The sequence below is a fragment of the Pistacia vera genome, unplaced genomic scaffold (assembly GCF_008641045.1).
Source record: "Pistacia vera cultivar Batoury unplaced genomic scaffold, PisVer_v2 Contig562, whole genome shotgun sequence".
NCBI lineage: Eukaryota > Viridiplantae > Streptophyta > Magnoliopsida > Sapindales > Anacardiaceae > Pistacia > Pistacia vera.
In genome coordinates, this window is record NW_022196404.1 from 212,483 (window position 1) to 226,419 (window position 13,937).

The following is a 13,937-nucleotide window of genomic DNA, read 5'->3' on the forward strand; positions in this document are numbered from 1 at the left end:
GAGGGTAAACTATCGTAACAATTTTGAGAGGTTTTAAATAGCAATTTTTAAAATACCCAACTTATGTTTGGAACTTTATTTTCTAGCGGTTCTAATAGTTTTTTAAAATGAAAAGTTACATATATGCCCATGAAAATACCATAACTTTAACCAGTACTTGAGAGTTTTGTTTTTTTAATTACAAAGTAAGGGTTCTTTATTTGTTTTCTACTTATTAGTATTTTATAACTTCAAATATGATAAAATCTCCTTATCTTTCTTCGTCATTCTTTACAATATCTAGAATGATTGAAAAATTATAGTTCCATTTCTCCAAGAAAACATCTAGAAATGAGATTTTAATTCTTTTTTTTTTTTATGATTGCTTAAAATTATTTTATATTTAATATAGTTGGAAACGTGTATAATATGTTTAAATTTTTTTTTTTTGGATATAATTAGGATGGTTTTATAGTGGATATGGTATTTGTGGAATAAAATTTTAAAACCAACCAAAATATCCCGATTTTAGGTGTTTAATAAACCCCTTAAAAATATACTATATTAGTTTTGCGAGGTTTTTGAGCCAGTCGAAACCAATGCATAAAAAATATTGTAAGTAATAGTTTTAGAACACCTCAAAACCAGTCTAATAAAAAACCTCTTAAAATCAGTGAAAAAAAAACTTCCAAGTGGACCCTTAGTTATCTTTCTATAATCACTGACCATTTTTTCTTTTTTTCTTTTTCAATAACTTTCTTATTAAATAGATAAACATAACGAACAACGTATTAAATGGGTAACGTTATTAGTCTTCAATCTTTCATGGAACCAACTTTTATTAATAAAATATGACACTTTATGTTACAACATTGAAAAACAGATAAGGTTATTGACCCGATAACTTAATTACTTTTGTATGTATATATATGGTGAAATTAAACCCTAAAGTTTAATTATCGACAATAAAAAAGAAAAAAGGATTTGACCCTTGAGAAAGCACAGGCAAATTGAGCTGGCAAACACAATAATATTTGGTTCTCAAGTCCAAATTTCTCATAGTTGTGGCCCCGTGAACGCAGAATTCATAAAAAGACTTTGAATTTATCTTCCTCTTTAATTAGCTTGTCATGAACATGAAGTCAATAGGTCAATATAATTAGGCAGACACACCAAAGTGAGACCAATTTAGTGAAGCCAATTGGGTATAAATAAAATCCAAGATTCCTTTATATCTAAGTCTGTGACTAAGTACATCTCTTTCTTGGCCCTGGAAACTAGAGATAATTGTGGATGGAGATGGGTAGTGATAAGTGTCACAAGATTATGAACAGTGACACAAGCAAACTGAGCCTCTTTCCTTGTGTTAAAGGAGACAGTTTGACCCATTAATTGTTTATTATTTGTGTCAATTGTCATTTAGTCCACTCCTATTTTAGCATAAAGGACAACACCATTAATTTAAGACACCAGAGCTTAATCGTCTGACAAGTTGGTAAGTGCCACGATTCTTCATCCTGGAAGTCGAAACAACCCATTGATTGAATCCAATCAGCAGAGATTTGTCGGGGAGATGTATCTATGAGTATCCGAAGAAATGTCTGGAATCTGAGATGTTGGCGTTGCAGATGTACGTGGTGCATTCACGTATTGTTGTCACTGGATTTATGGATAGTAATCACGAGATTGCTGAAGCTCTTCTTCCTACACAGTATCTGGCTGTGAGTCCGGGTACCACCATTCGGGATAAGATGAATTGTCATCGGATTGAGCATTGATGGAACGTATGCATGTCTGTTTGCGTGGAGCAATTTCTCAGTGTAGTCTAGGATTACTAACCCTAAACCCTAAGCCCAAGGATTACTAGACCTTAGAGATGCTGTCAGAAAATCATGAGTTTATGCATGTGGGAAACTATGATAGCCGACCTAAGCGGAACCAATCAACACACGATCGGTCTAAAAATGGTCAAGGCCCTCCTTTTATCCACACACACACGTACACCCACGTAGCTTCTAACATCATCTAAAAGGGCTAATGAAAATTAAACAACAACGTAAATGGAGAGCATAAATATAAATGAAGAACATGTACAAAATTGAAGAACAAGAACATAAAAGAAACATAATAAGAAAAAGGTTCCACATCAGCAGTACTTCGTTGGCAGAATGGTTCAGTAAATATTCATCACCGTCCAGCATATCAAAGGTCACACCAACACCATTGCAGATTATTTACCACCTAAACTAAACAAGTTGGTTTCATGAACCCAAGATCCAAACCTCTTCCATGTTTTGTGTTCCAACCATTAACCCAGTCCAGTTTCTGTTCATCATCCTCTTCACTAAACCGCTCCCGATGTACCTCCTGAATTCGATGACCTTGTTTGAACTTGTACCATTGATGAAAATGCTACCACCCTTATGTTTTCTTACCAACTTCATGCATAAACACAATCTCAATGTAAGCATTAAATGAACCTTGTTTGTTTAATCTTGTTTGCCATTCAACATAAAAATTAGGTATGGATGTGGATCTATACTTTCTAGATTCATCCATTTGAAAACCTTTGGCTAGATTTTCGGAATATGACTTCACTAAATATCCTTATTCTATGAGGAGCAATCGCCTTGATATTCCACCCTTATGATCACCTTCTTAAATTTTGGGAGTCAGGGAGATTTGAACTTAAGAACGTATGTCTTAACCACACATCCCAACGCCCATCCTATCACTTGAGTTACTCAAATGTGGGTTATATCTCAAAACATATTCATTATAAGTGACGTGTTCTATTTCAATTATGTATTGTCATTTTATTTGTCAAATCACCGATTCGTATCGATATCATAAAACATTACAACCATTTGAACCTTATGTCTCCTCTCTTCAAAACTCTTCTTACTCTGACATCTGATTTCTCGCTGATTGCTAGCCACTGCAAAACTAGGATTTTATGTTTTTAGCTAATTTTTGACTGATTTCTACAACTAATATTCAATCTATCACCACCATTCGACCCACTAGCCTCCACTTTACAAAAATCCTATCACCCTAACTCCTGATAACCTGTTGAACGTTGGTTGAAAAAATGAAATGTATTTTAGATATTAACGGAATATAAACTTTGGGTAGAAAAGTGATATTTAAAAACTTTTTGGGTAAGAAAGTGTCACTAAGGCAAACCTTAGGTGGGAAAAAGTCATTTACTCTTTCTATCATATAAACGTATATGTGACGTATATAAGATCCAATTAATGCATGAGGAATAGGAAAAACACAAACATTTAATTACTGAATTCCTTATAAGATTTCAACGTAAAGAAAAGGTAAAAGGACCCCATTAATAATTAATTGAATCAAAGTGAAAGGTATCATGCACTAAAAACATAGAACAAAGTTGCACGTGATTACGCGTCACATTGTCAAAAAACCGCGTGAACCGACCACCACCCTCTCCCACTTTTAACTGTTTTTCAAATTAACTAACACTTTTTCCTGAATTTAGTAACCACAATACCCGCGATCATTATTCCCTCACATCTTAACCGTTTATCATGACTTAACTCCTGGAAAAATGCCGCCAATTTTTTTTTTTTTATTCCAAAAAATATTCTCCCTCACATATCATTTGCTCTCTCTCTTTCTCTCTTTACATCACCATCACTGTATCAATGCACTCACTACTGACCCCTCATTTTCTTTCTTTTCCTGGGAAAATTTTGAGATTTTAAAGCAACCCCTTTTGAGATTTTGAGATTTTTGAAGCAACTCTTTTGCATTTGTGTTGATTCTAGAGCAACCCTTTTGAGAATTAAGCTTGAAAGTGGGCAATGGAGGGTGTTTCAAGGTCTGGGAATGAGAGTGATGTGGTCGGCGAGTTGTTGGAAGTGATTGAGATGGTGGGAGGGTATAATGGGTATAGGAAAACTCAGAGGAAGGAGTGTTTGAACATGGTGAGAAGATTGAAGCTTTTGGTGCCACTTTTGGAAGAGACAAGGGAGCACGATAAGCCGTTTTCTTGTGAGGCTTTGAATTTTTTTGCTAATTTGAAGAAAGCGCTTCTTGCAGCGAAGAAGTTGTTGAAGCATTGTAACTATGGAAGCAAGATTTATCTGGTTAGTGTCAGTTCTTCACTTTCATTTTATTATTTTTGATTTTCATGGCATTTAAGATTATGTTGTTACTTATTGGGTGTTTGTGTTTGTTGAAATTAATTAGGCACTGGAGAGTGAGGCTGTGATGTGTAGATTCCATGCTGTTTATGACAAGCTGTATCAGGCTTTGGATGATGTCCCTTATGAGGAGCTGGGGATCTCAGTTGAAGTGAAAGAACAAGTGATTTGCTTTCTCTTTTTGGTGTTTATTTAAGATTCTTGGTTTGATTACTGCAGTTTCTTTTTGGTTTGATCCACTGCTTAAAGATAGATTTCACTTCATAATGTTCTACAGAAAATGTAGTTGCAATGAATAACATGAGTTTCATAGCATTTATATCTTGTCTAGTAGTAATGTTGTTACAACTTAATAATCTGATACTTCAGTTTGAGCGCAATGAAGATGCTCTGCTTAGATAGGCTCTCACATTGAATAATATTTTTTAGGAAATATCATTTGAGTGCAAATATTTACTGTCACTAGGTGTTCGTGGATGTGCCTAGCTGAAGATAATGCTGACTATCATGATAAGGAACCCACTATATCTAGTTTGCAAGATAGTATGTAACTGGGACCATGAACATGTTGTGGTTTTATGACTGAAAATTGGTTGGAGAAGGATTGTCAGGTTTGACTGTTTAAATTGTAGATATCTTTCAAGGTTAACAAGTTCTTCCTCCATTGTTTCGGTGTGTTTAGTAAGCTAATGAATGAAAGTTCCCTCTTTTCTCATGTCCAGTTGTATTGTTTGGCTGATTTACAGGTTGAGCTAATGCGTATGCAACTTAAAAGAGCAAAGAGGCGAACAGATACTCAGGATATAGAGCTCGCAATGGATTTGATGGTTGTTTTGTCTAAAACAGATGACCGCAATGCAGATGATGCCATTCTGGAAAGATTAGCAAAGAAATTAGAGATGCACACCATTGCTGACTTGAAAGATGAAACATTAGCTGTCAGGAAACTGGTAAAAGAGAGGGCTGGGCAGAATGCTGATAGCATTCAGCAAATCAAAGATCTTTTAGGAAAATTTAAGCAAATTGCAGGGGTCGAAGAAACTATTGTGCCTGATGGATCTGTTTCAAAAAAAAGTTTACAGAGGTGTCAAACTATGCTAGTCCCTCATGAATTTCTGTGTCCAATTATACTGGAGATAATGACAGATCCAGTCATTGTGGCCACTGGACAGGTAATCTCAGAATTAGATAAAAACTTCTATTGCATACATTATTGCTACAACTGTCATCTAGTTTCAATAATTACGTCTAACCAGCTAACAAATCATTTGGACATACCTATTTTATAAGGTATACTCATACTATAAATAACCTTATAGTATGCTTTACCTCATAAGGAGCCCAAAAGTTAATCAAATTTCAAGTTAAGCGAAGATTCTTTTACCAATATTTCAACATGCCATAAAAACTGAGACCTTCCTTTCTTCTTTTCTTTTTTTTTTTTTTTTTTTCTGTTTTTAAAGACTTATGAAAGAGAGAGCATACAGAAGTGGTTAAATTCCCATCATCGGACATGTCCAAAGACTGGACAAACTTTGGATCACTTGTCTCTAGCACCCAACTATGCTCTCCGCAATCTTATTTTGCAATGGTGCGAGAAAAACAATGTTGAACTGCCAAAGAAGGATACCAATGCGGGCTCTGATGTTGCCTCAGCTCAACTCATAGAAGAAATTTCTTCTTTAGTTCAAAATCTCTCCTCTTGTGAGTTGAATATAAGAAGAGAAACTGTAATGAAGATCAGATTGCTATCAAAAGAGAATCCAGAACACAGAGTTTTAATTGCCAACAGTGGAGGCATTCCTCCTTTGGTTCAGCTGTTGTCCTATCCGGATTCCAAGATACAAGAGCATACTGTCACCGCGCTTTTGAACTTGTCACTTGATGAAGCTAACAAAAGACTTATAGCAAGAGAAGGAGCAATTCCTGCTATAATTGAAATCCTGCAAAATGGAACTTATGAAGCCAGAGAAAACTCTGCAGCAGCATTGTTCAGTTTGTCAATGCTCAATGAGAATAAAGTAATGGTAGGAAACTTGAATGGGATCCCTCCATTGGTAGATCTTTTGAAAAATGGAACAATCAGAGGCAAAAAAGATGCAGCCACAGCACTTTTTAACTTGTCTTTAAACCAAGGCAACAAGTCCAGGGCTATTAAGGCAGGTATCATTCCATCATTACTAAAACTACTTGAGGATAAAACTCTGGGCATGATTGATGAAGCTCTTTCAATCTTGTTGCTCCTTGCATCTCATCCTGGTGGCCGGAATGAAATCGGGCGGCTATCATTCATTGAAACGTTGGTTGAAATAATAAAGAATGGGACTCCTAAGAACAAGGAATGCGCCACATCTGTTTTACTTGAGTTGGGGTTAAACAATTCATCTTTCATTCTGGCTGCTCTTCAGTATGGGGTGTATGAGCACTTAATAGAGATTACAAGATGTGGAACAAACAGAGCTCAAAGAAAAGCAAATTCCCTTTTGCAGTACATGAGTAAGTGCGAACATATTCCATGAAAAAGCTTACAGGTAGCATGATGTTTTCAGATTGGTTCCACCTTCTGATTATGGAAGGTTATACATTGGAAGTGTTCATCTTGTGTAATGTGAAGTCTGATCCCAGGAACAATGTAAAGAAAGTATAGTTTTCTTTTAATATGATAGAAAATTGTGGATTATTCTTATTTGGCCTTAAAACAAATAATGATTTCTTAACAAACAGGCGATTCCCACAACCATGCCATTTTTTTTATTTTTTTTTATTTTCTAAATGTATGATTGATTGTTAATCATCCAAAATCAATCAATTATTTGATTGATTGTAATTACATTATTGTGATTGTCAATCATCCATTTCTCAAACAAAACATAATATTACTAGTCACTGAAACTTTTTCAACAAAACCGAAGATCCAATGTCAATGCGCCTGAACTGATCACTGTCAATTTTGTACTAGTACAGTCGCCCCAAGGACTTTACGAAGATTTGTGTAAGTTTGTTGTTGCAGCCCTCCAAAACCAGGCATGGTTTTAAATAAACTTGTCAAATGAGTTGGTCTATCAATCATGCTAGAAACAGAAATTGTATGCTGCTTAATCCAAAGGCTTCGGATTGAATCTTTAAGAACCCATACGACAAACTTTGTCTCAAAGACTGCATCCATCAGACAAATTGATTCTCTCATTTCGAGCAAGCCGTAACAGTTTTGGTGTGGAAGCTTTATGATTTCCAGGAACTTTTTCTGTCGCAATTTCCGAAGGCTGTATAAAAACTTCATTTCAACAACCGGTATAGCCAATAAATTATCTCTTTCAGGACAGTAAAAGAAGAGAATTCCATTCCCTGAGACCCTGGAGCTTCCAACTGCCTCCACTTTTCATCCTCTGACCACCTTTCATAATCCAATGAATAGATGAGTTTCTCAGCTAAACCGCCATCTCTGGAAACGAAAACCTTATAAATATGGGATGATGCATCGTACACAAATGCGCAACAACTGAAGAGGATAGAACAAGATGGTAGTAACTTGTGGCGTTGGGTGATGGTATCATATACATATAATCTTTGATTTCCAGGAATGTTGTCTTGATATAATAGTAAATTATTAGAAGATGGCAGTCCAACCACATTTTCACCTGGGAAGGATAAAGAAGATAATTTTCTAGCTCTCGGGCCTTTTTCTTCAAAATAGTTGTTGAGTGAAGCTTTAAACGGTGTCGCATTGCATCTGCCTCGACGTTGCCTGACTCACAACTCAAGGATGATAATGTAGATAGACCTGGGATCATTTTCCGAAGTTTGGAAAGACTAGGATGGCCCAAACGATTATGAAGGAGATCTGGAGACTCGGAGACAATGCATGCTGTAGATGGGATATGGAGATGATAGAGACCCTGTGACTCACATCCTGTGCCAATCATCTATCTCGTGTCGCGATCTTGTATAACAACAGAGTCAGTATCAAAACGAATAGAGCAATTTAAGGAGCAGGTAATTTTACTAACAGACACGAGATTAAATGGACATTTGGGAATATAAAGCACAGATTCTAATGCTAAGGAGGGGAGGGGTTTTGCACATCCAATAGCTTGAACATCGGCTTTAGACCCATTGGCTAAAGTAATAGGAGGTAAAGATACATTATTTATAATTTGAGTAAGTAAACGAGGGTTACCAGAAATATGATCCGAGGCACCTGAATCTAGGACCTAAGGTCCTAAAGCGGAAGACTGAGAAAGGCAAGCAACTGAATTACCCGTTTGAGCGACGGAGGCAATGGATGAAGAAGACTACTTACTGGCCTGATACTGTAAGTATTCATCATAATCAGTACCTGTGAGAGTTAAGGAGGGTTGAGCTGGCATTGTATAGGACTCAGAATGAAGATCAGAGTGATCAGCCTGAGCAATATTAGCAGCTCGGGTAGGTCGACCATGTAACTTAAAACATTTCTCTCTAGTATGCCCCCACCGATGACAGTAACTACACTTGGGCCGATGTCCTCTGCCACTTCGATCGCCTTGTTCTCGAAAAGAGTGGGACTGAGAAACAAGGACAGAAGAGTCACCTGGGGAATGCACAGTAGTAGGGGAGGAAACCTGAAGTAATCTGGCAAACACTTCATCAAGGGAAGGCACAGTGGATCCAGAAAGAATTTGATCTCGAACAGGTGTAAGATCTGGATCGAGAGCTGCAAGTGTTAGGACCATAAAGAACTTGTCTCGTTGAGCCAAATCTTCTGCCACAGATTTACCAGCAGGTAACAGCAGATTAAATTCTGTCTTAAGGGAGGCCATCTTACCAAGGAAGTCCGACATATTCATATTCTGTTGTTTAAGATGAACTAAGTTGGACACAATAGAATATAAATGCTGAATGTCATTTGTATAGAGAAGTTTAGCCTGACTCCAAATATCAACACAAGAGCGATAAGATTTGTAAATAGGGTGAAGTGGTGGATCAATAGTTTGTCATAACATACTACATATCATAGCATCAATTTTAGTCCAGGAAGACTTATCTGACGTAATATCGGCAGCTTTGGTGGTCAAGTGATCCTCTAAACCTTGACCCATACACCATAATTCAACAGAGGCAGCCCATGATGAATAATTAGCAGTCCCAATCAATTGCTTGGTGATGATGAGAGGGAGAGATAAAAAAGAAAAACCACTTGTATGTGATTGAGAGACTGATTTTGAGGAATCCATGAGAAGGTCAGAGTGTCTTGAAGCTGACAGAAAAGCAAAAACTTACGTGCACCGAAAAAACAGAATACTTGCGGAAAAAACGAGCGGTGCGTGAGGGCGTGTGCAGCAGTGGCCGGCGACGAAATCACTTGGGTTATGACGACGATGGGAAGACGATCAGTCTGGTGTGATTAGACCAGATTCTGATCGTTGCCAGAGAACAGTCGCCGGAAAAAAAATTCCAAGAAAGAGAGAAGAAAAAAAAAAATTTGAAATTTCAGACACTTGGCTCTGATACCATGTGGAGAAATATTTTCTTATGTATTCATAACGAAATGTACAATGAATTTATAGCAAAAACAAAAAACTAATCTAGGAAGTAAATTGTTACATTCCTATTATAATTCTATTTCCTATATTACAAAGAGAATAATCCTATTTCCTATATTACAAAGAGAATAATTTCCTATATTACAAAGAGAATAATTCTATTTCCTATTTTACATTTCAACACATACCATTTGTAGCCCGCTGCATCAGATCCATCTGACATTTCTTGAATGAAGCATTACATAGCCTTGAGAAGGACTCGATTTTTAACAAGTAATGACTAGGAGAAGTACCCATTCCTGAAACAAAATAAAATGGGATACTTATTGTTTAGTGAAGCTTTAAACGGTGTCGCATTGCATTTGCCGATATGCTGTCATTTTGGACTTAACTTAAATGACAAATCTCAATTGTAGAATCCAGCATGATCCAACAACTCTAATCAGTCCAACAAGTCAAACTATATAAAGCTGAGTTGTTCAAGAGAAATACACAGTGAAAGAAAACCTCTCTCGCGTTCTTTCAACTCTGTTAGGGTTCTTGATTTAGACTCTCTTCAAATCGTGTAATCGGGTCACAATTGGTGAATATTGTGGGTAGAAGAAATAGGTTGTTCTTCTGGTATAGACATACTATTTAGTGCCTTGCTTTGTTGCGATTACTAGGTGATTTTGAGGGATTGTTGTGCGAGAGAGAGGGTTGGGTAATTTCTGTGTTGATTGGTTTGTAATTGTAAGATCTTGATCCTTATAGTGCAGTGAGCCCCAAATTACTTGGAGCTCAATGTGGATATAGTTTATTCCATTGGAATAAACAAACCACGGTAAAATCGTTCTTGTTCTTGATTTCTTTCTTGGTTGATTTGTGCGTTGTGCGTTGGTGTGTTTGCTGGTGATAATTGTTAGGATTGAGTTTGATTAAAATCCAACAGTGATATCAAAGCCAGAATTAGGGTTTTTCTGGTCTGTCTTGATTGTTCGTGAAACCTAGGGTTTATACAAATTGGGGATTTCTTGATAATCAGTCAAATCATTATCTTGAGGCTTGAAAAACCTTGGATTGTCCTATCAATTTCTTGGAATTGGTTTGAATTTGATCCTAAATTGATTAGGGTTTCCTGTGTCAACCCTGAATCCAAACACTAACCCCACAATGACTACTACACGAGTTGAAATCACCGAATTCGATGGAAAAATTGATTTCAATAATTGGAAGAAAAATGAGAAGGCCTTATTATCACATAATAAGGTAGCTGTTGCGCTAGAGAAAGATGCAACCAAATGGTCAGAGCAGAAACTGAAAAAGAAAGCAGAGGTGGACGAGGAGGCGTATAACCTGATTATCATGAATCTCTCCGACAGTGTCCTGAGAAAGGTAGACAACTTTGAAACTCCAATTGACGTATGGGGTAAACTCGAATCCCTTTATGCTTTATAGTCTGCTCCTAATTTAACTTACTTAAAAGGTGTTCTGTTTTCATATAAAATGGATAGCTCTAGAACCATTGACGAAAATCTTGACGAGTTCTTGAAAATAACCCAAGTGTTTAAGGGCACAGATCAAGAACTCAGGGACTCTAGCTTAGCCATGATCTTACTAAATTCTTTGACAGAAGAGTACTAGGTTGTAAAGAATGCCCTTCAATAAACTGGTACTGTTCCAAGTTTAGACCTAATAGTCTCGGGACTAAAAGTTAGAGAATTAGAGCTTAAGGTACAAAGAAGAACAGGTAGTAATCTGTTTGTTAAGGGAAAAGGTGAATTTAACCAATTGGGCAATACTGACTAGTCTGATAGTGGCTCTAGGAACAAGAAAAGAGGAAAGCTAAACCGTAAGACCAAGGGAGAAACCAAGAAGTGTTTCTTCTGTAATAAGACTGGTTATTTAAAAAAGAATTGCTAAGTCTGGCTTAAGAAACAGAAACAAGGGAACACTGAAAGCAACCTAGCAACCTCTAAGTCTGATATTGAAGAATCTAAAGTTCTAACAGTATCCAAAACTGAAAATATAAATGATTGGGTGATGGATTCCGGGTGCTCATTTCATGTGAGCCCCAATAAAGAATGGTTTCAGGACTTTGAGGAGAATAGGCCAGAAACTGTGTATAGAGGTAATAACAATGCTTGTAAAGTCCAAAGAATAGGTAATGTAACCCTAAGACTAGACACTGGAAAAACTGTCAAGCCAACTAAGGTAAGGTACATTCCAGAATTAAAAAGAAACCTAATTTCATTAGGCACTTTAGATGAATCTGGGTACAACTGAAAATGGGTGCCTTAATGTCTATAAAAATAACAGTGCATTACTTAAGGGTGTAAAAAGAAATGGACTTTATATCCTGTGTGGAAACTACTACTCTAATTGTTTAAATTTTGCATTGTTTTTTACTAACCTGAATGCTACAGAAAGATGGCATCTAAGGCTAGGCCACATGAGCCAGAAGGGCCTTGACATCCTTCACAAACAGGGCCTATTTGGTAAGGATCCTATTAAATCTCTTAAGTTCTGTAAGACTTGTATCATGGGCCAGCAACACAGACTGAGTTTCCAAAGGGGAACTCACCTGGCTGCCGATTGTTTAGAGTATTTGCATGTTGACTTGTGGGGCCTGAGAGGGTAAAATCACATTGTGACAGCAGCTATTTCCTATCCATAGTAGATAACTACAGTAGGAAAGTGTGGGTATTCCTACTTAGGACTAAGGCTGAAGCCTTGAGTAAGTTTAAAAGTTGGTAAGTGCTTGTAAAAAACCAAACTAACAAAAAGGTTAAAACCCTTAGAATTGATAATGGATTAGAGTTTTGTAACTGGAATTTGACTCCTATTGCACTGAATAGGATATCCTAAGACATAGAACAGTTAGGAAAACCCCTCAGCAGAATGGGATTGCTGAAAGAATGAATAGGACTCTTTTAGAGAAGGTTAGATGCCTTCTCTTCACCTTCTGTTTACCAAAATCCTTTTGGGGAGAAGTCCTTAACACTGCAGCCCACCTTATTACTAGAAGCCCCTCAAGTGCAATTAACTTCATGTGCCCTAAGGAAAAATTGAGTAATAGGAAACCAAACCTAGGATACTTGAGGACCTTTAGGTGTGTTGCCTATGTGCACATTAGTGAAAGGAAGTTGGAGCCTAGCTCCCTTAGGTGTGTTTTCTTAGGCTATCAAGAGGGAACCAAAGGGTATAGACTTTGGAAAAGAAGTGCCCTTGGGGTTAGGATAACAATCAGTAAGGATGTGATATTTAATGAGAATGTATTTACTTGCAAAACTATTAACTCTGATGCAGGTTCAACTAGCAGCCACCCTATGAATCAAGATCAACCTGAGAGAGTTCAAATTGAGGTGGAGCCTCCAGCACCTTAACCTGACCTGGAGAAACTAGATGTTGGAACTAATGGAGTAGGCCTAGACCTTGAGTTGGAAGAGGAACATGTTGAGGAAACTGATGAACTCCATCCTGACCCCTCATCATAATACCAGCTGGCCAAAGATAAAAGCAGAAGAGAAATCAGGCCACCAACTAGATACTCCTATGCTGATCTCATTTACACAGCCTTAGTGGCTGGGGCACCGGTGTAGAGAACTAAACTAGACTATTATGATGAAGCAGTCAGATCCAAAGACAGAGAAAAATGGCAAGCTGCAATGGAGGAAGAGATGTTGTCTTTAAAGGTAAATGGAACCTGGTCTTTGGTTTCAAATCCTAAAGACTAGAAATTGGTTGAGTGCAGGTGATTATTCAAGCTTAAGGAAGGTATAAACTCTTCTGACCCTCCTAGGTATAAGGCTAGGTTGGTAGCCAAAGGCTACACACAGCGGGAGGGAATAGATTTCAATGAAATATTCTTCCCTGTTATGAAATACAAGACCATTAGGATCATGTTAGCCATAGTTACCTATAAGGACTTGGAATTAGAACAACTTGATGTTAAAACTGCATTTTTGCATTGGAACTTAGAAGAGAGGATTTACATGAGATAGCCCATCGGTTTTGTAGATAGTAACCTGCCTAATCATGTGTGCCTTCTTCATATATCTCTATATGGACTAAAACAATTCCCTCGGCAATGATATAAGCGTTTTGATGCATTCATACTTAGCATCGGTTTCAATAGAAGTAAGTATGATAATTATTTTTATTATGCATTCTCTGATGACATGCCTTTATATATGTTGTTGTATGTTGATGACATACTCTTAATTTGCAAGTCTAAGTCTAGAATAGAAGAGCAAAAGAAAAAATTAAACTCTGAATTTGA

At 37.0% G+C, this 13,937-nt stretch overlaps 1 protein-coding gene across 1 annotated transcript; it reads left to right on the forward strand.

The window, feature by feature from the left end:
* Nucleotides 1–3,581: 3,581 nt before the first annotated feature.
* On the forward strand, nucleotides 3,582–6,866 carry LOC116108343 (U-box domain-containing protein 15-like). The gene is made up of 4 exons (XM_031394592.1): nucleotides 3,582–4,097; nucleotides 4,201–4,317; nucleotides 4,901–5,326; nucleotides 5,618–6,866. Exons 1-4 carry the CDS (start codon nucleotides 3,813–3,815, stop codon nucleotides 6,671–6,673), a joined length of 1,884 nt encoding a protein of 627 aa, XP_031250452.1. The 5' UTR covers nucleotides 3,582–3,812; the 3' UTR covers nucleotides 6,674–6,866.
* Nucleotides 6,867–13,937: the final 7,071 nt, after the last annotated feature.

Bases quoted from the DNA above. Each gene is read 5' to 3' on its own strand.
- LOC116108343 (XM_031394592.1), top strand. From the start codon at position 3,813: ATGGAGGGTGTTTCAAGGTCTGGGAATGAGAGTGATGTGGTCGGCGAG. The intron at 4,098-4,200 runs GTTAGTGTCAGT...GAAATTAATTAG, and splicing joins ATGGAAGCAAGATTTATCTG to GCACTGGAGAGTGAGGCTGT. The intron at 5,327-5,617 runs GTAATCTCAGAA...CTGTTTTTAAAG, and splicing joins TCATTGTGGCCACTGGACAG to ACTTATGAAAGAGAGAGCAT.